We start from the raw sequence: 22815 nt of genomic DNA, 5'->3' as shown, positions 1-22815 counted from the left end.
CTTTGCATAATGTTTTTGACAAGATTAAGAAGGTGAACTTGATCTTAATAAAAGCAAACTACCTGAAAAACACCACTCAATTCTCTAATTAAAGTAATACAACAAAAACATTTGACCCAACAAGAGAAATGGAGGGTCCATAGATCGCTTTTGATCCACCATCACACTCTCTAATGGCTGCGTCTTGCATTATACATCCACGGAGATAGCAACTCCGTAGTGTGGCACATCATAGCTAATGGGGCTTGACTGGGACACTTGTTCAGAATCCTTAAAAAATACAAGCTGACCTATCACCTATGCCTTTTGCCTTTTGCCTGCCCAGGCACAGCATCGCACCAGTTGACCATCTTTATTTTATTGTCTCCTCGACAAAGGATTGCATTTTCAATTCAAATATGGTGGGATCTCATCAGACGGGAAGTTAAAATGTCCTCAGGAAACGATGTGCCTTTTGCTTTGTGCTTTGTGTTCAAATCCTTTTCAAACCATACCTACTGAAGCAAGCTGTCATCGCCAGAAACCCCACCAATTATTCCCAGATCCTTAGCATTATTATATCTGCATGGAAAATCACGAGCTACTCATTCCCAACTCCTGGCTAGAACCGTTGAGCCAACTCGTTTACCCGCTGATCTAGAGTCTTATGCTGCGTTTTACTTCAGAACCTTTTTTATTAAAATAATGTTTTTCAAGTGTTTTTTTTTTAAAAAGTTCATAAGTTAAGTTAACCTATGGATCCACAAATCAATATGCTCAACTCATAGGTAGGCTGACGCCTCAAGTTGGTCTTATAATTATGGTGTGGTGTAGAGTGTGCTCCTTGTTATACACTTCTCCAAATGTCAAAGGCTAGTGGCAAAAAGTGGGCGAACAAATTTCAAAAGGACAGCAAAGGCAGCAGCTGCATATGGTCCTACGGAGAATCAGATCTGGCACTTAATCGAATAACCTGTTCAGCTGGGGGAGTGGGGCACAAGAAAATTGACAAGAAAGTTCGAGAATACAAGATCCCGATTATCCAGCGTGCAAGCCAAGAGAGTTAGCTGGCTGAGCAGACCTTGTTACTTGTTAGTGTCTTGTTCATGAATGTCATAACAAGATTATTAGATAGATCTCAGATCCGAGGCTGCCTTCTAGCCGTTGAGTTTTTCTCACTGAAATTTTCTAGTCGCAGTCCTGAGGATTACAAAGCTTTTCTGCTGGCAGGGGTGATGATTTCACCTGCTATGGATGTGGCCATTGAATCCAGTTGTGGTGCGACTGCTAATACCCTAGTCCAATTCAAAAGAAGACAAAAGTGGAACCAGGCCCGGATTGGCAAAACCACAAAATCTTTGGTGTTTGCATTAGGTCACCATCTTCCTAGACCATGGAGTTTATTCTTCTGAAGCCCAAATGCTGGCCAACAGCATTGAACCTCATCATAGATTTCCTTGTTTTCTTTCTGCTGTCTTCTAGGAAGCATGGGGAGGATTTAATACTGATAATATCATGTAGTAGTACTCATTCAGTATTTTAATAAAAACAATAGAAACTACAAAAAGTACAGGCAATTTATAAGTGAAAAAAAGGCAAAGTGGCTAAGCAAGTAACAAAGGATGATTGGAGGCCAGTACATTGCGTGCCATAAACACACATAGCATTAAAATACAAGTTGGATTAATCACATTCACCAATTCTCGACATAGGAGGCAAATTAAAAGACATCCCATTACATCGAATCGTCGGACTCATCTGAATCACTTCTCTCAGGTTCTTCTGCATTAGCTGTTGTTTCTGGTACATCAGGCTTTGTTTCAGGAGCAGGCTCAGGTTTCTTATTTGCCTTGCGAGCATTCTGTTCACCGTCTTCCTCTTGCTCATTAGCTTCAGCTTGTAAGAATTCAGTTAAGGATTTAATTGAATGATTAAATGAACACCTTCAACAATTCAAACAAAGAATACTGTATTACTGGTGGGACTCCACTGAAACACGAACCACCCTCAAATTCTCTATGGGGAATGTTGCGTTAAAGCAATGGTGCGCACTTGCCTTGCTAATAATTAACATAATCAAACTAAATTTTCAGAGCACAATGTACCAAAAATTAATGCAGTTGCCGATGAGCTAAGTTTGGTTATCGGCAAATTACATAGGGCGTGTGCTTGGCATTGCAGTCCCATAGAATGCAACACAAATTGGAATAATGGACAATTGCCCGGCTGCCAAAACCATCCTTAATAATCTGCATGCTACTAAGGGACACTTCCCCAAGCTTCTTGTTTTTGCAATGGATATATAACCCAACCCATTTTTGCCGAGAGCATGCATAAGTGCACCGAGAGGAACTTTATACTCCTGATTGTAAGCTAATCCAGAATAGTGAAACCTATGGTTTGCTAGAAGCTGAAGAACTTCTATTTCTCTTTAAGCTGAAAAAACAAAATCAAAGATATGCATAATACTAAGGATATCAGCATTTTCGACTGTGCCCCCGGCCATGATGTTCAGAAGATCTTTCTCAACACGCTGTACAAGCTCAGGCTGTCAAAAGTAACACCACCACAGTCAGAAAAGGCAGCAGGTTGAAAGGACAAGAATAACAGTTGCTACACACAATTTGATCTCATAGTCTTCAAAATGTCCAAAAAAGTTTTTGATTCTTAGATTCAACATCAAAGTTTTGCAAGTATTGAGATCAATCGTACATTGAGGTATGGTTCCCTACGAAATCTTCTCTTTCGAGCATCCCTCATAGGAGGAGTGAGCCCATGTCTGTACTCCACCACATCTGGAGCAGTATCACCTGCTTCTCTAACCATAATCATCTGTCAAAATAAAAAAAAGTCATCATAGCAGCAACTTAGAAATGAATGTCTTTTGAGATTATAAACTGAAAGTGTTAACAAGAACTATACTTGACCAATGTCTGCAGTTTTAACTAGTGCACAATCGTCATATGTTTTGTAGGACTCTACAAAACAAGGAAGATCCAAGAGAGATGCAGGAAAATGTTCGTTTCCAATGACAAATGTGCCACCCCTTCCATCCTCTGCAAAGCAAGATATTCCATGTTCATGAGAATGCTAAGGCTCTAGTCAAAGCAACAAGAATGATTTCATACTACACTTAATGTTCCCTGTTCTTAATCGAATTGCATATCAATAAAAAAAATTGAATTAGAAAAAATAAGGAAAGAAGGGAGCGAAAAATTAAGTTGTTTCAGAGCTCTGGAGAATAGACGTGATGTTGTTCTGGCAGCGGTGACTATATCATTCTCTTATAAGAAACATTAAACCTAAGACAGTAACAATTGTATCTTTGTGACCAACATATGGAAAGGATAGCTAACTCATATACAAAATTGTATCAACTGTTCTATCAGTATGGCATCTGTTGGAACAGAAAAACTGACACCAAATTGATACATGTCCTGCACTTAATACCAGATTAATGTTAAGATCACACCCTGGGTCCAGAAATAACATTTGAAGGACATATAGCTTCCCCATATAAAAGAGGCATCTTTCTGTATCAAGATAATATATCTATCCCAGCAAACTAAATTCGAGAAACTACCACGAGATCTACCCCAAATGTATTTTCATTAGAATCTTTAGCAGCATAGAGTATGACTTGGTTCATACAGCCTTGTCACAGGGTAGATAAATAAATAAATTAAATTGCTAAACCATAAAGTTAAAATTGAAAGGGTTGAACCAATGGGCCAAATTTATGGATCATAACCATGAAGCGATCACAAGATGTAAGTTTCTAGTGTTGTAAACTAAACCTCATTAACGATTAAGAAGCACTACACTGTGGATTGAATCAATTGTCATAGAGATCCTAATTCCTAAAGTACTATACACGTAACAACAACCAAGAACATCATAAAATGCAAGGGAAGGATGTTCTAACCAGAAAAAGACAAATCCAATGATTGTTCTTCAGAAGAAGAAGCAGTTTCACTCAAAAGCCGATCCAACTTCTCCGCAATAGAAGGTGTAACTCTTAGTATAAACTGTTCCTCCATTCGTACTACACAACAAATCAGTATCACATCAACCTCTAAACGATTTAATAATCCACCCCAAATCAACACAGGTACAAACCATCCTCGAAACCTCCATAAAGATATTTACAATTTTTCTTCTAAAGCTATAGCAATTTAAAGTAGATATCTTTAACAAAAAATTGACTCCTATTATCTTGCTTCAATGATAGGAAACACAAAACAAAAGGATTAGAATGTGCAAGAAATTAAATTCCAAAATTCAAAGATGCTCTATATCTCAATTTAAACTGATGGGCACGCACGATTTTTTCTAAATTCTACACATAAAATAGAATTTTATCCTAAAATGCAAGCAAAAACCTCAAGAAGACACAAGAACATCCATGTACACATGCATTTAATCTATAAATATATACCAGAACAGAAAGCAATCAAAACCCAGTTCAGATTACACCCAGAAAAATTTAAAATAGCATGGATAGATTAAAAGGAAAAAAAAAAGATTATTCTTTGATCATCTAAATTTAAGGAGAAAAAAACAAAGGAGGAACAAAGGTTTTTTAACCTGCATAAAGATCTGCTTAAGGAGATGGGAATGATCAGCCTACTCCTGCTCAAACGTCTCTGTTTCCGCAGAGATCGTGTGTAGTGTATGTATGGGGGAGACACAAAGCAGAGTCTCTCTGTTTTGTGGTCTCTGTTTTGCTCTAAGCTTGCAGAGATTTTTTGGGCAAACTTCAAACATGCCCTCCAAATATATACGAAATCTCAGTTTTACCATCAAACAACTCTTATATCAGTTTTACCCTCAAACAATTCCTTTTTTTTTTTTTTTTTAAAAGAAAGGATAGAATTTAACGGTTTCATTAAGTAATAAAAGAAGCCATGATTGAGAAATCATTCTAAAAAACACATTTATGTTTAGTCTCAAATTTACATTTTTATGAATGTTTTGAAGTTAATTTTAATACTTTTCAAAACATGATGGATATGTTTTTATAAATAAAAATTTTTTTTTTTATTTTTAAAATATTATTGTAAAAAACTTTCAATTCTTAAATTATTTAACTAAAACATGTAAAAATAAAAATGATTATTATCATAATATTAACACTCAACGTAAGGGTCGATCCAGAGTAAGACTCGGGTCATTAGCCACGAGTTGGGTTAACCAGGGTCAGTGTAAGAATAAAAAAAATTATTATAATAGTTTTAAAATTTAACTGAGCGTTGATTTGGGACAAGTCACGAGTGAAATTGATTATTGATCAAAGTAAAATATAAAATAAAAGTAGTTATTATCATAGTTTTTTTAAACCCGCCTTAAGGGTCGATCCGGTGTAAAGTCCAAGTTATGCATTAAGAGGATCGACCTGAGCGGACCTTGCTTAACATAAAATAAATGTAGTTATTATCATAGTTTTTAAACTTGATTCGAAGGTCAGCCCGAGACAAAGCCACAATCACAAATCAGGTGGATTAACTTGGGTTGACTCAAGTTAATATATGAATAAAAATAATTTTTATTATAGTTTTAAAAACCTGATTCGAGAATGATTCAAGATAATGTTCAGGTTATGGGCTAGGAGGGTTAACTCGACTAACAAAAAATGTTTTTTTTTTTTCAAAAAAATTAATGAGTTTTTAACTCATGTTTTATCCTGGTTGACATGTCAACCCTTCATTTATTTTTTCATAAACTCGGATCAATTTAGGCCATGGATCAACTCGTCAAGTTAGTCAATGTTTTATAACTAGAGCTATTATGATATTATTAATTTCAACACTCAATATAAATTAAAATAAAAAATAATAAATTTATTATTATTTAAATATGTAAATTTAATAAAAAAATTTATATTTTATTATATCCTGTACATCATAACCAAACAAGATAAAAAAAATAATCACTTTACAATATATATCATTATTAAATATAATTATGTCTTAGTCTCATTTTCTATCATTTTTTTTTTTTGTCTTTACTATCCTTTTATTTTCTGTCTGAAGACAATAAAAAACAATAAACAAATATTACATAATAAATCAATCTATAATCCAATAAAAATCCAGAAAAAACCTAACTTATCTTTTTTTTTTTTTAATTTTAAATATATCCTTTCAATTTTTCTAAAAATAAATTTTAAATCAACGTCAATTTGGATGAGTGGAGGTTAATTAAAATTGATCTAATCAACGTCAATTTTAAAGCAACGTCACACTCATGTACTGGACCGGCTTTTATGACTATCATATTTCAAAATAAAAAACTCTCAGCCACTAGATTAATGGACCCAATGGGACCCACAAATCTAAAGGCATAGAATACCTTAACTGAACCGTAGTTAATCCTTAACCCTTGCTGTGTGCTATATCCACAACCTCCTAACGCATCGTTCCTCTTTGTTCCCGTTATCGCAGCCACATCGCTGTCTTCTCTCGAACTCTCTCCTCCGCGGAGCCCTAATCTTCCGATTAACAGGTCTCTCTTCCCCTCCCTTGCGTTCTCTGTTACGATTCAATTTAGATTCTTATGTCGTTTTGATCTCTGTCGACTGTTGCTTTTTTATTTTTACGTGTTTATGGCTTGAATATTAATGTAAGTAGTTAATGTTGATTTTTTTGAATTAATTGATATTTTTAGGGTTTAATGCTCTATTTAGGTTAGTGGGTCTTTGTTAAAAAAATGATAAATAACGGGTTCTTCTTGTTTTGTTGAATTAATTGATATATTTAGGGTTTAATGCTCTATTTAGTTTAATGGGTCTTTGTTAAAAAAGAAGATAAATAACGGTTTCTTCTAAATATGTGTAAATTAATGAAGGAGAGTAATGAATTTTGGGTCTGATGCAAGAAAAAAGATGAAGTATTTAATGGGTTTAATGAGTTATTAGGAAGGAGATAATGGGTTAGGGTTTTTTATTATATTACATGCTTAGGTTATTGGTATGATTAATGGGTTTGTTCCTAAGGCTGATGAGTTAGTTATGTGCAATATTTTGTGTAAACGCTATCCAAACTTGGAGGAGAGGAGCTAATTTATGGCTTTGCTGCAAAAAAAATGATGGGTTTAACGTGTTATTAGTACATTTAGTGGGTTATTTTCTCAGGCAGTGAACTCTTCACTTGTTGCATCAGGGAAGCTATCTGGTTAAAGTAGATTACTTTATCATATGAAGCCAGTAATTGGATTTTGTTGCTGCACATGATTTAATAGTTTCTTACTCTGGCCGGGGTTTTTCTTCATCGTGGTACTATTTCCTTCATAGGTAATTTTAAATTGAACAGAGAGCAAACAATTTTGTGGAGATGAGAGGAAGGAGTTATAGTCCATCACCTCCAAGGGGCTATAGTAGAAGGGGACGGAGTCCTAGTCCTCGGGGACGTTATGGTGGACGTAGTAGGGATCTTCCTACCAGCCTTCTAGTTCGCAACCTCCGTCATGATTGCAGGTTTGCTTTCCTTTCACAACTTATGTTCTTTGACATTTGAATTAGATTTGCAAGTAGTGGATGATCTAAAAAATGTTGCTTATATGCTTTCATTCTTTTATACCTGTCCAACCAAGACCTGGCTAGACACAAGAATCGCACGTGCATGTTAGAATGCTAGAGAGTGAGTGCCTAAAGGGTACTGCTGATCTTAGATGCATATTAATACACAATGAGCATTCATCTGCGTGGCCTTGCGGCTTTGTGCCAGTGGACCATTGCACTAGTTGCCACTTAAGGAAAGTTTTACGTGTGCACAAGAGACAGCAGGAGTGATGGAAGAGTTATTCTGTCTCCTTGCGGAGAGAAACTCCACTCAAGTTAACGATGCAACTGGTGACATTCATGTTGCTGAGAGTGGGAACCTATCCAAAACTAAACTTATCATGATGCAGTATGCACCACTTCCTATTAATAGCTGAATATTTTGGGACCATAAACTTTATGTTTCTTTTTTCATCAGCACATGACAATTATGTAAATGCTATTTGCAGGCCAGAAGACCTTCGCAGGCCATTTGAACAGTTTGGTGCTCTTAAGGACATCTACTTGCCTAGAGACTATTATACTGGGTGAGTCTTTTAGCTGTTGATAGATAAAGTTTGCTGATATGATTTTTTTTTAAGTATTTCTTTAAAAAAACTCTAAGTAGGGTTTTGCATTTTCTAACTATCTTGTGTTGACATTCATTGGGATTCATGCTGTCAATGGTCTTGTTTGGTTTCAATTTCAAAATTAATCCCCTTTTGAAACTGTTGGGACTGATATTACGAGGTTATTTCCCCAGCATTACGTTATTTGTTCTCTCTCCTATCATCTGATTTCCTTCCTACATTGCATCGGAAACTTATTAGCTTGAGCCATAGTTTCTTAAACTTTTTAATGTTATCTTTCTTATAATCTTTGGGAAGTTCAAATTATGTTTAGCAGTTTGTTTGGTTTCATCGAGCAGGCCCTTTAAGCCCCCTATTCCTCCAAATTTCTTTTGGGTCATCTCTTCATGATATAATACTCATCTGTAATCAGAGGCTGGGTTCATTAATTGAAGTTCTTGAGATTTAACAGTGAAATTAAAGTTTTGAAGCCACCAATCAAGTAATTAGAGTCCTTTTGAAGATGATGTTAATGATAGTGAAGATTTGAAGGAAGTTGGGTTTGAATACATTGTGGAGAGGTTCCAAGTCTTGAAGAGTTTCAAGTCATCTTTAAACTGACACTTGCAAGGTCAGCAGTGTGCTTGCTTTTTCATATCATGACCTTCATATAATGGGGATTGTGTTGGTAAATTTCATTGGCAAAAAGGTTTATGGTTCTCGTGCCCGATTCCTTCTTTTGTAGCTGATATGGTGGTACTAATCTTCAATCTGTTTCATTATCATCTTCTTTTGGCAGGGAACCCCGTGGTTTTGGTTTTGTCCAATATGCAGATCCTCATGATGCTGCAGAGGCAAAACATCATATGGATGGTCGTGTCTTTCTTGGCCGGGAGTTGACTGTTGTATTTGCCGAGGAGAATAGGAAGAAGCCAGTTGATATGAGAGCAAGGGAGCGCACAGCCACTAGGTAAGTGTTATCTTTTGTTTCTTTGCTTGCCTGACAGGGTTGATTTTGAGTGACATGAGTGCTTTTCATTGAACAGTTATTTTTCTATTCTGTTGAGATAACTTAGATGGTTGCTGAATGTCATTGTTTTTTTTTTTTTTCATCTCTTTTTACCTGTTGTGTTTTTCCTTTCAAGTTGGGTTGGGGCTTAATGATTTGAATTATTCTGTTCAGAAGTGAACCTAAACAAAATCACAAGATCAGATGCATTTGTAGATTGCGATGATTTCAGAATTTGTGGAAAGTATGGGGAAGTCTTTCACATGCCAATCATGCCATGACATGATATAAGGATGTTTACAGGACTTGTATTTTTGAATCTATAACTTGTGTTCATGATTTGTTTTAAAGCTCACTTAGTCCAAATTCTGGGTTGTATTTCATGATTTTCACTATATGTATTAGTCTTCCAAGATTTTCTGGTTTGATAATCTTCAAAATGTGTCCATTCTGTTACAGGGGTCGAGTTGGTGATAGAAGAAGATCACCTCCTCGTTATTCTCGGTCACCACGCCATTCTCGTTCTCCACCGCCACGCCATGCAACATCCCGGTCTCACAGTCGTGATTATTATTCCCCTCCAAAAAGAAGGCATCACTCAAGGTTTGCATTTATTACTTTCTGGTTCTTGTTTTTTTCCTGTAGGAACCCAATATTTGTCTCTTATGGAGGAACCTGTATGCCTTTTGCATCCAAAGCAAATGCATTAGCTGTTCCAAACTGCTTGTGAAACACTGCCAAGGATTCCTTTTTAGTTCTGTATTCTATGTCTCCTCCCTGGTTTCTTATTAACTATACTTATTCAGCCTTTACGCCCCAAAACTGAATTGGCCTGTTTGATGTTGGACTATAGATGTAAAAATAGGATATTTTCTGCTGCTCACACGTCTTGTGATTGGTTCCCTGAGGCGCATAGAGTTCTGGTACTTTTTAATAATTATTGCTCCCTCTTTTAATGTGCACGTCTGACCTTTTGCTTTGAAGCAGATCTGTTTCACCCCGAGAGAGGAGGTACAGTCAAGAGAGGTCATATTCACGATCAAGGAGCCACAGCCAAACTCCAAATAGGGGTCAGATCCAGAGCCCAGCTAGGAGCCGGAGCCGTAGCCCAAGAAGAAGCAGAAGCCGTAGCCCAATTCATGATGAATATCCTAAAGAAGTAAATGGAGACAAGTCTCCTAGTCCATAATCCTTGCATGGAAACAGATGGTTGTATCACCTGCTTGTCCTTTGGATTATGTTTTTGATGTGAGTGCTGTTCTATCAGATGGTATTTGATCTAGATTTTGTTGGCTTCTGGTTTCAACTTTGTAGAATGCTTTGATTGTTATTGCACTTAATGTTGCGTGGAAGATTTTTAGTTCAAAATCATCTAAAAAATTGTTAATTTAGTTATTTGCTCTTCGAGCCCCGTATCAAAAGATGCTTCAGTGCCCCATTATGCAGAATGTTGAGAGGCATTTCCTCTGTGATGTGTTGTTCCCTGCAAACGTCCCAGTGATTCAGCTAAGCTGTTTGTTTTAGTGGGGGAGCAGCTGTCTTGGATCTGTCTCTATGGGAAAAGTGTGGTTTCTGCGGGACCAAAAAGTATAAAAAGGGAGATGCTTTTGACGTTTGGTACCCTCAGCATTCCACTTTACAACTAAGCGGGGATACAATTTTCATTGTGCTCAGTGTCTGGTCTGTATCTAGTCGGATTTGCCATCCAACATTCTGATGTCAAATTCATGTGCTTTACTTCTTAGGGCTCCACTCTGAGATTATATCGAGATTTATGGAGTTGCACTGACGCTCCCATCAAGTTTGTTCAAAAGGTATCATGGTACTAAAGCTTGCTTCTTTGAGCTTAAACTGTGGAATGTCTCTCATCTGGGTTTCGAATTATGAAAATGAAGTAAATGTTCTTTGTTCCTGTTTTTGTCTCTCGCTGCTAATCAAAGCTAACAAAAGGAGCACCATGCCAATCCTTTCATCTTGTAACCTCTTCTCCTTTTAACCCACTTTCCCTAGCATTTGTTATTGAATGGGAAGCATGGTTTTGAAATTCAGGCTGGGCTGATAGTTTTGAAACTCAGCCTGGGCTGAGAATTGGATTGGGCTAGATTAGTGGAAAAATGATGTTGTTTTAGTGTTTTTTATTTTTTTAAAAAAGCTTAGAATTATATATATATATATATTGGATCCAAGCTTTGATTATATTTATCCCCGGAGGAAATTACCAGTGAATGACTCATGCTATAGGCAGCATGTATTTAGTGACAAACAAGGGACCCATGAAATAATAAGTCCTTGATAACCCATTTGAAAAAAGCCAGTTGAAAATGTCTAGGAATTATTTATTATTTTTTAAAATATTTTTATTTAAGAATATAACAAAATAGTATTTTTTTATTTTTTTAAAATATAAAAAAATTAATTTAAAATTTGAAAAAATTTCAAAGCAGAATTGGTTTATCTTTCTATTTTGGTCCTCAAATAAAAATCTGAATTTGGTCATTATGAAAAACATACTCATTAATGGCCACTGGAATTGAATTAAATCCCTTTTACTCTGCTTTTAAATTTTTTTTCCCTCAAATTAAATCCCTTTTACTCTGCTTTTAAATTTTTTTTCCCTCAAATTAAATCCCTTTTACTCTGCTTTTATCACCAGCCTGCCTGTTTTCAGTCTAAACCGTTTCCCTTTTGACTTTTCATATCCCTTCCAAGCTCATAAAAAAGACTTTTGGAGGGAAAAAAATCACATAAAAAAAAGTCTCACTTTCTTTCTCTTTTCTTGCTTAGCCTTCTCTTAATTTAATAATCCTAATTAACATATAATCACCATCCATTTGAGCTGAGAATAAACAATGATGATATCTATGTGATTTGCATTGCCCCCCCCCCCCCCCCCCCAAAAAAAAAAAAAAAAGAACATATTTTTAAGTTGTATAGTAAACTAAAATCGCAAATAAGACGAAACAAGGGACATCAAAGATTTGCAGGGCTTTTGTCTTTGGTCTTGTTGGCTATCTAACATCGGTCAAGCTTAGTGACAACAAAGCCTGCCATCAGAAGGTTTCTTTCATATCTGGTAAGCCTTTAATGAAATCTGAACTCATTTTCTAGTATGGTGGGGGTACTGTTTGAAAGGGTACTTAACGTATTTAATGAAAGAGTTAACGTTTAGTTAAGTATTCGCTCTAGAGACTGGAAGGATGTTCTTCTGGCTCTTTGGTTCTTTCCACAGAAAGATAATGCCTTTACTTTAGTGGGGCTAGTTTGATATCCGTGTAGATTGTCTTTCAGATTCTGTGTGCTAGGTTCAAAAAGGTTTAGTTTTTGGAGTTGATTGTAGCTGTTTTTTTTGTTATATAAGGGTTTGGTAACTCTCTGAAAGTTGCATATAGGGCTTGGTTTTTTGGAGTGTTTCAGCTTGATACAGCTGGATCAGGTACTGTTTATTGTCTCTTTTCCTGGTTTTCTTATCTGGGTTCTGTGCTATATGATGTTTTCTTTCAAGTTTTGGCATCTGGGTGCTTGTTGTTTAGGGTTCTGGCATCTGGGTTTTTTTAAGATTTAAGGATTTCTGGGTCTTTGTTTGCTGTTGTGTGGAGTTTTTTGGATTCTTGAAGTTGAAATGTATGTCCAAAGTTTGTCTCTCTCCCTTGTTCCCTTGAAAGAGCTAGTGTGGGTATGGGTTTTTAATGTCTCTCTTGCAGTCTGGTGGTCAATTTGTTCTAAATTCTCACTTAGTATGCGTTTGGTTGCTTGAGATTTGCTGCATTGAGAAATCTCACATATTAAAGGTAGAGTCATTTCTTCTTGTTTACTTGCATCTTGTGCTTGGAATTTGATTGTTGAAATGATTGTCCTCTTATTTTCTCACGTGGAAAAAATCAAGGTCTGAAAAGTTCTCAGACTATTGCCGGCCTTGAATTTGTGTGAAATGAGAAGTTATTTTCCTTATAAAACTGGACCTATGAGGATGACCTTGCATCTCTTTGCTTACCTGTGGTTTTATCTGTTTATATTGCTGTTGTCTTTTTTTTTTATGTTGTTTGTAAGTTTTTCGGCCCAGCTCTAATTTTAGTAGATTTGTCCACCTGGTTCTATGCCTTTTCTCTTGGCTGAGAATTGAAGAAAGCAATCTGAATTGCTGTGCACGTGACATTTCTTTGATGTTTCAATATGTGAGTTTCAGAAGTCCAACATGTTTGGCTATTGTTTTTCATTTGGAGAACGAAATGGCAATTGTTACTTGTTAGGTAACAGATAGTTGGATTTAGATGAAATCTAATCAAATCCCTGGCTAAACTGGGCTGGTTTGTGATTTTCTTGGTTTGAAAATTGGAGTCTTAGGCATCTGGTGAAGTATCACCTTTTCTCTGCTTAAGAGGAGTTGCTATGAATTTGATTGTAGGGTCTTTTGAATGGGCAGAGAAGGTAGGTACATTCTCAGATGGTGAGAACTCAATAATTTTCTGATCTATATGAATACATGGACATGAATTCCAAGTAATCTTTTCCGTATGGGTTTTATTTACCACCTCCCTTCCCCTTTGCACATAAACGGTTTTGATTTTTGTATTTGCCTGTGCAACCTATTTTGCTGTGCTTCTTAGTTCTTTCAAACTTTTTCGGTGAGCTGGTTTGCTTGTTATATACCTGGCATATTATCTAGTCCTGGAGGCAATTGATTTATGATTTCTGGGTATCTCCATGTGTGGAATTTCTGAGTTTCTTTCTTTGTATTGCCAGCTTCAGCTAAACCGTGCTCTCTGGCCATTGGTTTCTTATAACATTTTGCATGTGTTTGCTGAAACTTTTGGCAGTTTAAGGCTAAGAGATAAAAGACGAGAGTATAATTTGTATTGAAGTTTCTTGGATCAGATGGTGCCTGGAAGACTTCTTTTGCTTATTGTTACCACTCTCCACTATGCATCAGGTAACTTGGTAAAGTTGTTCTGGATCTTTTGCTACTGTCCTTATTAAGGGCAAAGTCAGGATTAGATAAGGAGCTCAATCTGCTTTAGAAATGTTGAGCCCTTACCATGAGGCCTCGGACATTCTTGTAGGAATTAAAATGTGAAAACCATGTAGTGTTATTTAGCTTCATGGAAGATTTTATCATAATATGTACTAGTTCACTTGATAGTCCTTAGGGCTTGTGGTTTATGTATTATATGACCAAAAAAAGTGCAAAAGTGCACTCAGAACTTTTCAAACATATTGTGCCCTTAAAGGATTTATCTATTTTTTCATCATCTTGAACTTTAGTAATGCTTGTGAGGACCTGAAAATTTTCATTTTCAAAAAGAAAATGTGGGTGAGATAATTCATGTTTCTAGAATAGGATTACCCATCTCACCATTTGTTGCTGAAATCACAATCTTGAATTTGCAGGTGCATTTGTAGGAATAAATATTGGAACTGATGTTTCAAACATGCCGTCGGCTCCAGATGTGGTTGCCATTCTGAAAGCCAATCAGATTACTCATGTGCGCCTCTATGATGCTGATGCCCACATGTTGAAAGCCCTTGCAGACAGTGGGATAGAAGTGATGGTTGGTGTTACAAATGAGGAAATCTTAGGAATTGGGGAATCTGCATCAAAAGCAGCAGCGTGGATTAATCAAAATGTTGCAGCTTACTTGCCTTCAACCAACATTACAGCCATTGCAGTTGGCAGTGAGGTTCTTACCACAATCCCTAATGTTGTCCCTGTTTTGGTTCCAGCCATGAACTACCTCCACAAAGCCCTTGTTGCTTCAAATCTAAATTTTCAAGTCAAAGTTTCAACCCCTCAAGCCATGGACGTTATCCCCAGGCCTTTCCCACCCTCAACTGCCACCTTTAATTCATCATGGGACTCTACAATTTATCAGATTCTTCAGTTCTTGAAAAACACTAACTCATACTACATGTTAAATGCATATCCATATTTTGGATACACATCTGGAAATGGCATTTTCCCTCTTGATTATGCTCTTTTCCGATCACTTCCTCCAGTCAAACAGATTGTTGACCCCAACACTCTTTCTCACTATGACAGCATGTTTGACGCCATGGTGGATGCTACCTATTATTCTATAGATGCTCTGAACATGTCTGGAATCCCAATTGTAGTTACAGAAACTGGGTGGCCTTGGCTTGGCGGAGCCAATGAACCTGATGCCACTGCAGATAATGCCGAGACCTTCAATAATAATATGATTCGGCGAGTTCAAAATGATTCAGGACCACCTAGTCAGCCAAAGTTTCCCATCAACACATACATTTATGAGATGTTCAATGAAGACAAGAGGCCTGGGCCTGTGTCTGAGAAAAACTGGGGCTTGTTTTTCACCAATGGCAGCTCTGTTTATACTTTTAGTTTGAGTACTTCCAATCAAATTACTGGAAATAATTCTGATTTCTGCGTTGCCAAACCAAATGCGGATCCTGGTAAGTTGCAAGTAGGACTGAACTGGGCATGTGGGCAAGGAGGAGCCAACTGCAGTGCTATTCAAGAAGGGCAACCATGCTATCTTCCTAATACTTACCAGAACCACGCATCTTATGCTTACAATGATTATTATCAAAAAATGCATCTGGCTGGGGCAACATGTGATTTTGATGGTACTGCGACAACAACCACATCTAATCCCAGTAAGTCCATCTATCCTTTTCTCATTATTTTTTTATCTTATTTTTCTCGTCTACTAGTTCCATGCTGGGAGCTGCTGGGTTTTCCACGACAGGGAATTTCATTTAGCTCATGCTATTTGATTGTTTTGGCATATTTAAATCAATGGTTCTAGAGCAGTCGCATCTCAAGTCTTGGAAGATAGAAGCATAGTGGGATTTTACCATGTGCTTTTTTTATGAAAGATAGGTTTTATGCATTAAATGCTACTTTACATGATGTCCATGGCTATGCCTTGTATTCACTCAGTACATGTTCTGAGTATCATGTTAATTGAAACACCATAAATAGCTGGAAATGAACTCATGAAGCAAGGAAGTCCAAGCTAATAGTCTCTGAAAATGCCAATAATTAGTGGTGAGTTCTGTTCCTGATAAATCCAGATTTTGGTCCCGCCAAATAGGCTTTTCACGTTGCTTTCACTTTGCACCTTGTCCTTTGTCTGATTTTCCTATCAAGAAGGGAGGAAAGTGATGAAAGACATTGCTATTGTAGATCGAGAATTTTTATTGCTTTTGTTCCTTAATCATTTATTCTTATATGGTTTGTTCTTGCAGGTTATGGATCTTGTAAATTTACTGGGAGGTAAGAATCTGAATCTGCTTGTGGTTGATCCATTCTACTCTAAAATCTCTTTTAGCAATTCACTTGATTTTGGCGTCTTCTAAAATTGTGAATATCTTGAAACAGTTCAACTACCACTTCGAACTCAACTGGAGGATTTACACCATCTGTGGCACCTGGACCTGTGTCTCCTCAAGGAGGGAGCGGGACTACGAACCTGCAAGTTTTGAGAATTCAATTTGTAATATCATCAATGTTTCTAGCTCTAGTCTTGCTTTGACCCCTAGGTCCATTCAGTTTTGCATCTTGTTAGGTGATTTGACTAGTGCTGAAGACGATTACATCATTGAAAATGATTAAGATGCGTGATGTACACCGATTAAAGAATATATAGGAATGTTCATGTGTTAAATCATTTGGTTCCATTAATTTTGTTTCAGTTCAAGTCATCTTTTTTGTTTTCTAGTTTCCTTCCCCAGCTTCCCCTCCCTTCCTTTCCCCCTCACCTCTGCCCTTTATGCTGCTGCATGTGCTTTAGGGTTCTGTAAAATGTGCAACATTCAAGCAACTAGACCTCCATTTTTCTGCACAATGGGATTATTTAGACCTTCATCCTGTTACAAGTTTTAGAGAGACAGTCTCTTCATGTTGGCGCCATTCTTGAAACAGATGGCTAAAAGCCTTTTGGGAATGGAATGCCTTCTGTCTATGACAGGATTCATAAGCTTGCTTGCCAATGTCATGGAAACTCAACGGCCAGTTATCCTGAGACATCAGCAGGAAGTGGGTTTGCTTACATGTTTTCATTTTGAATCCAAAGGAAAGTTTGGAGAAAGAAACTTATCATTAATGCTCTAATATGGATGTTGAGTTGATTTGGGAACCAGCCAGAGTCTTAAATCAAGTCATGTTTTAATTCAGACCAGTCTTGCTATTGAGTCAGGAAACCTAGTCGATATGATAGGTCAATTCATTACATGGTATGTTAAACCTTCAAGAAACCTGTCAAATTTTTTTTCAAAATAATGTGTCAATCCGACAAGTCAATTCATTATCTAGTGTTTTAAACCTTGATAAAACCCGTTTTTTTTTTTTTTCAAATCGACATTGTTTTAGCTTTAAACCCATCTACATCAATAAGAAAGAAACCAGAAAATCAACTTCATGAATAAATGCTATAAGACAGCCCAGCCAATTGAGTCAAATTAATGTAGAAAAAGTATAGAATATCAATGGTGTATAGCTCATGCACAGTTACGTATTAACAACACTAATATATTTGTGTTTTAAAAGTAGTTTTTAAAAAAATTAAATTTTATTTTATTTTTTTTCTTTAAATTAATTTTACTTTATTGTTTTTATATTATTTTGATATTCTGATATCAAAAATAATTTTTAAAAAATAAAATATTATTATTTTAATGTATTTCCGAGCAAAAAAATATTTTAAATAGCAATCGTTATCACGCTTCCAAATATTCTTTAAAACAATAAGAAAACATTTATGAATATTTGAAATAAAATAAAATAATAATAATAAAAAAAACCCATGCCGTAAAGATAGAAACAAAATATAAAAATAAAAATAAAAAATATTTTTCAAATAATTTTAGAATAAATTTATTCTCTCATAAAATAAAATAAAAACATATCCTTTCTCGTCTTTTTAATTCTAAAACAATAATCCAACATTAAGTAAGCTATTAATTTGTTTGCGGAAGGATAGACTTAATTTGTACAGTCCAAGAGTTGGCTTTTTCGAAAGGTTTGAAGCTTGATCTCTTGCATAGGTTTTAAAAAATGATGTTGACACTTTGCTTATTCAAGTATCTGAATTCATAGCCATTCAGCAGGTGACTGGGTAGTAAGAACTTAATATTAAAGAATTTGTTTTTTTTATAGTTTCGATTCGAATAGTGTGATTGTTAATATAATAGTCAATAAAATCTTATATAATCGTTAACTTTAAGGCCTATGAGATTAGTCGAGGTCCGTGCAAACTGACTCGAACATCCACGTTAATAAATAATAAATAAAAAATAAAAAAGAATCTGAACTCATTCCAAGTAAGGATTATTATTTTCGGTTCGGTTTGATTTTTTTTTTAAAAAAGTAACCAAACCAAAAAAAATTCAAAAAAAAATTGAAATCGGTTCAAACTAGTCGGTTTCGACTCTATTTGTTTTTTTAGGACAAAAACCGGTTCAAACCGGTTTGGCTCTGTTTTTTCGATTTGGCTTGGTTTTTTTATGATTTTTTTTGTTTGGGTTCGGTTCGGTTTTTTTTGTTTTAGGCTTATAAAACCGAAACTGAACCGAACTGGTCGGTTTTTTCAAAATTTTAATTGATTTTTTCAAGGTTCGGTTTTTTAGATTTTTTTTTTGTTTTCTCATTTTAATCAGTTTTTTGATTTTTTTTCTCACCTCTAATTCCAAGCAATATTCAAATGAATTAACAATGTTGTAACAAGATTGAAGAAGGTAATCATACTATTTGCATTGCACACTAGACGTTAACCTAAATTTAACCCCAGAGGGTAAAAAAGTTGTGAGTCTCTTTGCTTGATAGGGTTATATTCTTAAAGCATCTATAATCGGAAAGGCAAATGAAGAGGCAAATTTAAAAATGTGTACTTTTAATTTTTGTTTCTTTATTCTACAATTCCAATGTAGTAGGCAAAAGAGAAGCCAAAATGGCTATTCAATTTAGGAAGAGCTATTTCTACAGGTTTTTGTAGAAATAGCTAAAATGAAATTAACGTTGCCAACAACTATTTTTTATAGTCGTTGGTCAACGGTGTTTTTTTTTTTCTTTAAAAGCAAGGAAAGAAATTTGTTTTTTTTTTTTAAAAAAAATTAATTATTCTCTGGTTAATTAATAACATCGGTTGTGTTAATTAGCTGAAATTAAAAGGTATGTTTATTTAAAAGCTTTTTATATTTTCTCTTTAATATCTCTTGATTTTGTAGATCTTTTGTTGTTAATTTGATATTTTTGATGATTTTTATTTCTTTGTTATTTTATGTTTTTGATATGGGTTAAGAAAAATAATTTTTTATTTATGTTGTTATCTTTGACAAAATTAAGAGGAAGTAATAATGATAGCTGATATTGATAAAAATATAGAGTGACATATTTAAAATTTATTTTTGATTATCTGTTTTAATTTGAGGTTAATTATATTTTGTCTTGTTGAAAATGCAATTAAACCAGTATATCAATCCTCTCTTAGTTCCAAAAAATAATCAAATTGTAATGTTAGAACAAGTAAGATGCAATGCTTGTTATTAATTAACATGTATGTAAACTACAAAATTACTAGACATTGAATGTGCGCTTCTTTTACACTCTCCTATAAGGTTTTAACTTGAGGTTTTTTTTTTTTTAATGTAGATGGATTTAAATTTTCCAAGCTCTTTCACCAACTTTCTTATGAGTGAGTCAGAAGATATTCTCTCTTAACTAAGTGATTCTAATCAATTAATTGATGATTTAACATACTCGAATTTAAATGTCCATACAATAAAAAATCACAAAGAAGTAAAAACTCTCACCAAAGAAAGATTGTTTACTTGTCTTTGCATGGCTAAATACAAGCAAAGATCCAATTACACGAGTTAACAATAAACAAAACAGTTATGGGCTCAAGTACATGCTTACTTTGTAGATAATGGAGGAAACTTGAATAATCATTCCCAAATAAGCATCTCAAATAGATGGCAAGAAATAAATAGAGAAGTCGGCAAATTTGTTGGATTTATTACTCAAATTAAAAATCATCAGTAAAGTGGAATAACTGAAGAATCAAGGGTAATTTTAATATTCGTTTTCATGTTAAATTGTTTAACATATATTTTAACATTATTTAATTTCTCTATTTTTTTACTTACCAGATTAATAATGCTCGACAAATGTATGCTTCTTGCATTGGCAAATGATTTCAACTAGAAAATTGTTGGGTTATCTTAAGAAAAAACCCAAATGGTAAATTTGAGCGTGCAAAGTCAAACATCAAATGTCAAAAAAGAAACAAAAAAGTCAATGTCAATGCAAGTTTGACTTTATCAGCATAATCCAGCTCTTCTACCCAACTGACAGTGAACCGTTGTATTTATCAAGATAGAGCAATTGGTCAGAAGGCTGCAAAGAATGACTTAAACGTCAACAAGAAACAAGATAAAGTTGGGGAGACAACAATTAGGATAAAATCTCTTACATTGTAATGTCCAATTCCCATTTTGAAATTGAGGATGAAACCACCACCAGAAAAAACAAGACAGAAAAAATTATGTTAGAGCAACAAGCTATGATGACTTTCAACAAAGTCAAGCTCTAAGAAACAAGAATTGGAATACCAGGATTGAGAAAAGAAGACGACAAACTTTAAATTCAGTGAATTTAGAATCAGACCTTAATCATTTCTATTATGATTGACAATATTTGGCACGGATAGAGGATACCCTGTTCTCCGCCCTTGATTATTCGATTTTCTCGTCAAAATCAAAAGCATCATAAAAATTAAAATTATGAAAGAATTTTAATGAAATATATTTTTATTAACTTAAAATTTTGCTTAGAATATTGACAGTTATTTTTTAAAATTTGTTTTATTGGCGGTCATTTTTTAAAATTTAAAAAAAATTTTTTTTGAAAAAATTGAAAATAAAAAAAAATATTGACGCTTTTTTTCAAAGTTTGAATTTAAATTTACTTTTAAAAAATTAATTTTTTAACAGTAACATATAAAACTAAAAATTAAAAATATTCATATAAATAAATTTTAAGTTTAATTTTAAATTGTATCTTTTAACTTTCATATTATTTCATTAAATTTTATATTATTTTTATAAATTACACATATTAATTATATAATTAATAACATCATAATTATATTATATATAAAATATCTAAATTATTTATATAATTATATGAAAATGAATTTAACATGAAATATATTAAAATATAAATTATTTTTCTAAATAATTTTTTTATCATTGGAATGCATATAATTAAAAAAATTATATTTATACTATTTAAAAAATTATTTTATCAATTTAATTTTTTAATATAGTATTTTGTATTGGAGATGTTCGTACAACTAATTTTCTTCTATGGTTTGACGAGTCTTGTCGGCTGAAATCTAAATAGAAGGGGAATAAATAAGAGGAGATCGAAGAGTTTCCATCTTGAAGATTTGCTAATGTCTATAATCAAGCCATCAGCCCTCCTTGGTCAAGATTCGTAATGATATTACAACGTGGTGTGGCTAAATAAAAATTCCTTTTAAATTTATCATAGCTTTAAAAATTATTTATTTTACTCTGCTTTTTACCTCAAAAGTCAAAACTGCAGAAAGAACTTGAAGTTACAACTGTATCCATAAAAAGTATCACATCGTGGAACACGAACCGATTGAGAAGAGAGCTGCGTGCTTCGATCAGATTAGTATAATTATGTTTGTTTTTTAAATAATTTTTTTTGTTAAAATATATATTAATAATGTTTTTATTTTTAAAAATTATTTTTAATATTAGTATATTAAGATGATTTTAAAAAAAATTAAAATATTTTAAAACACATAAATAATAAAAATCCCTTTCAACCAGGGTCTATGCCAATTAATCTCTTCTCCGGTGCTAATGATTCCCCCCACCTCATAAATTAGGCAGCTTGCGAGTATAGCTGCAAAGCATGAATTACAGGCGTAAAATAAACTTCGAACAAGTGGCGGTGATAAAGGAAGATGATGTGATTCATAGATGACGCGTTTCTTTAAAATCTGAATATTTTCTTTTTAGATATAAGATTTTTAGAGAAAAACAGTTTTTCTTAATCTTTTTCAGTCAAATATGATACCTAATCACAGATATTTCAAACCCATTTCCAAAGAAACCTCCACGATTAAAGGTATTAAGCGTTGATTTACTAATATGTTTAAAGAGAATCTGACTTGTGGGGTAGTGTTACTTAGTTTTGTTTTTTTATTTTTTAAAATTACTTTTGATATAATCACGTTATAATGATTTAAAATATTAAAAAAAATAAAGTAATTTGAAGCATGAAAGGATATTTTAGCCACTAGGTAAAAGGTAGGGCATTGGAGTGCAAAAGCTGGCCTTCATTTTCCACGAAAAAGGATGCATAATGCTATGTATTTTTGGACAGGTTAGAGGCTGTCAAAGCATGATGTCGACTAGAGGACCATAGCTGAGCAGACAAAACTCATGGAATGTGGTCATTCATTTACAAGAAAACACTGCTGCCACGTCGAGTCCATAATATATGCACAATATTGTTTGAGCTTCTAGTTATCCATACAGCTTTTCCTTTAAATTAAACCAATGTATTCTGAGATCAGAAGTTATTAAATCCGGCTAGACTTATGACTCGCTCATCGTTTAGGTTACGAGATAAATATATTGATTTAAATTAATTAAAATAATATTATTTTATTTAAAAAAAAATTAAAACCATGTAGTTTTGAATTCTT

At 34.2% G+C, this 22815-nt stretch overlaps 3 protein-coding genes across 8 annotated transcripts; 2 read left to right on the top strand and 1 right to left on the bottom strand.

The window, feature by feature from the left end:
* Positions 1 to 1538: 1538 nt before the first annotated feature.
* Positions 1539 to 4728, bottom strand: LOC118059315 (transcription initiation factor TFIID subunit 7). The gene is made up of 6 exons (XM_035072161.2): positions 4567 to 4728; positions 3905 to 4024; positions 2902 to 3035; positions 2692 to 2811; positions 2458 to 2527; positions 1539 to 1878 (listed from the first exon to the last, which is right to left on the bottom strand). The coding sequence occupies exons 2-6, from the start codon at positions 4017 to 4019 to the stop codon at positions 1715 to 1717; spliced, it is 603 nt and encodes a 200-aa protein (XP_034928052.1). The 5' UTR covers positions 4020 to 4024; positions 4567 to 4728; the 3' UTR covers positions 1539 to 1714.
* Positions 4729 to 6337: 1609 nt separating this feature from the next.
* LOC118059314 (serine/arginine-rich SC35-like splicing factor SCL30A) lies at positions 6338 to 10446 on the top strand. Of its 3 annotated transcripts, none has more exons than XM_035072158.2 (6): positions 6338 to 6483; positions 7271 to 7453; positions 7987 to 8064; positions 8885 to 9055; positions 9554 to 9697; positions 10082 to 10446. In XM_035072158.2, exons 2-6 carry the CDS (start codon positions 7311 to 7313, stop codon positions 10281 to 10283), a joined length of 738 nt encoding a protein of 245 aa, XP_034928049.1. In that variant the 5' UTR covers positions 6338 to 6483; positions 7271 to 7310; the 3' UTR covers positions 10284 to 10446. The 3 variants fall into 3 exon arrangements, with proteins under 3 accessions (XP_034928049.1, XP_034928050.1, XP_034928051.1); XM_035072159.2 differs by having other exon boundaries at positions 6361 to 6483; positions 7290 to 7453; XM_035072160.2 differs by lacking the exon at positions 6338 to 6483 and adding an exon at positions 7570 to 7886 and having other exon boundaries at positions 7318 to 7453.
* Positions 10447 to 11995: 1549 nt separating this feature from the next.
* LOC118059313 (glucan endo-1,3-beta-glucosidase 4) lies at positions 11996 to 16774 on the top strand. 4 transcript variants are annotated; one of them, XM_035072154.2, is made up of 6 exons: positions 11996 to 12167; positions 12484 to 12527; positions 13909 to 14021; positions 14480 to 15724; positions 16319 to 16346; positions 16452 to 16774. In XM_035072154.2, exons 3-6 carry the CDS (start codon positions 13967 to 13969, stop codon positions 16603 to 16605), a joined length of 1482 nt encoding a protein of 493 aa, XP_034928045.1. In that variant the 5' UTR covers positions 11996 to 12167; positions 12484 to 12527; positions 13909 to 13966; the 3' UTR covers positions 16606 to 16774. The 4 variants fall into 4 exon arrangements, with proteins under 4 accessions (XP_034928045.1, XP_034928046.1, XP_034928042.1 ...); XM_035072155.2 differs by having other exon boundaries at positions 12453 to 12527; XM_035072151.2 differs by lacking the exon at positions 12484 to 12527.
* The last annotated feature ends 6041 nt before the right edge of the window (positions 16775 to 22815 follow it).

This window comes from Populus alba, chromosome 14 (assembly GCF_005239225.2).
Source record: "Populus alba chromosome 14, ASM523922v2, whole genome shotgun sequence".
Taxonomy (NCBI): Eukaryota; Viridiplantae; Streptophyta; class Magnoliopsida; order Malpighiales; family Salicaceae; genus Populus; species Populus alba.
The sequence above is the reverse complement of the archived record's forward strand: the minus strand, read 5'-3'. Positions and strand labels throughout refer to the sequence as shown.

Excerpts from the sequence above, each read along its gene's own strand:
- LOC118059314 (XM_035072158.2), top strand. The coding sequence starts at position 7,311 with ATGAGAGGAAGGAGTTATAGTCCATCACCTCCAAGGGGCTATAGTAGA. Across the intron at positions 8,065-8,884 it reads CCTAGAGACTATTATACTGG|GGAACCCCGTGGTTTTGGTT; the intron begins GTGAGTCTTTTA and ends TTCTTTTGGCAG. Across the intron at positions 9,056-9,553 it reads AGGGAGCGCACAGCCACTAG|GGGTCGAGTTGGTGATAGAA; the intron begins GTAAGTGTTATC and ends ATTCTGTTACAG.
- LOC118059315 (XM_035072161.2), bottom strand. The coding sequence starts at position 4,019 with ATGGAGGAACAGTTTATACTAAGAGTTACACCTTCTATTGCGGAGAAG. Across the intron at positions 2,528-2,691 it reads GTAGGGAACCATACCTCAAT|CCTGAGCTTGTACAGCGTGT; the intron begins GTACGATTGATC and ends TACTTTTGACAG. Across the intron at positions 1,879-2,457 it reads GGGCACAGTCGAAAATGCTG|AAGCTGAAGCTAATGAGCAA; the intron begins ATATCCTTAGTA and ends CTGAATTCTTAC.
- LOC118059313 (XM_035072151.2), top strand. The coding sequence starts at position 13,967 with ATGGTGCCTGGAAGACTTCTTTTGCTTATTGTTACCACTCTCCACTAT. Across the intron at positions 14,022-14,479 it reads CACTCTCCACTATGCATCAG|GTGCATTTGTAGGAATAAAT; the intron begins GTAACTTGGTAA and ends TTGAATTTGCAG. Across the intron at positions 15,725-16,318 it reads AACAACCACATCTAATCCCA|GTTATGGATCTTGTAAATTT; the intron begins GTAAGTCCATCT and ends TTGTTCTTGCAG.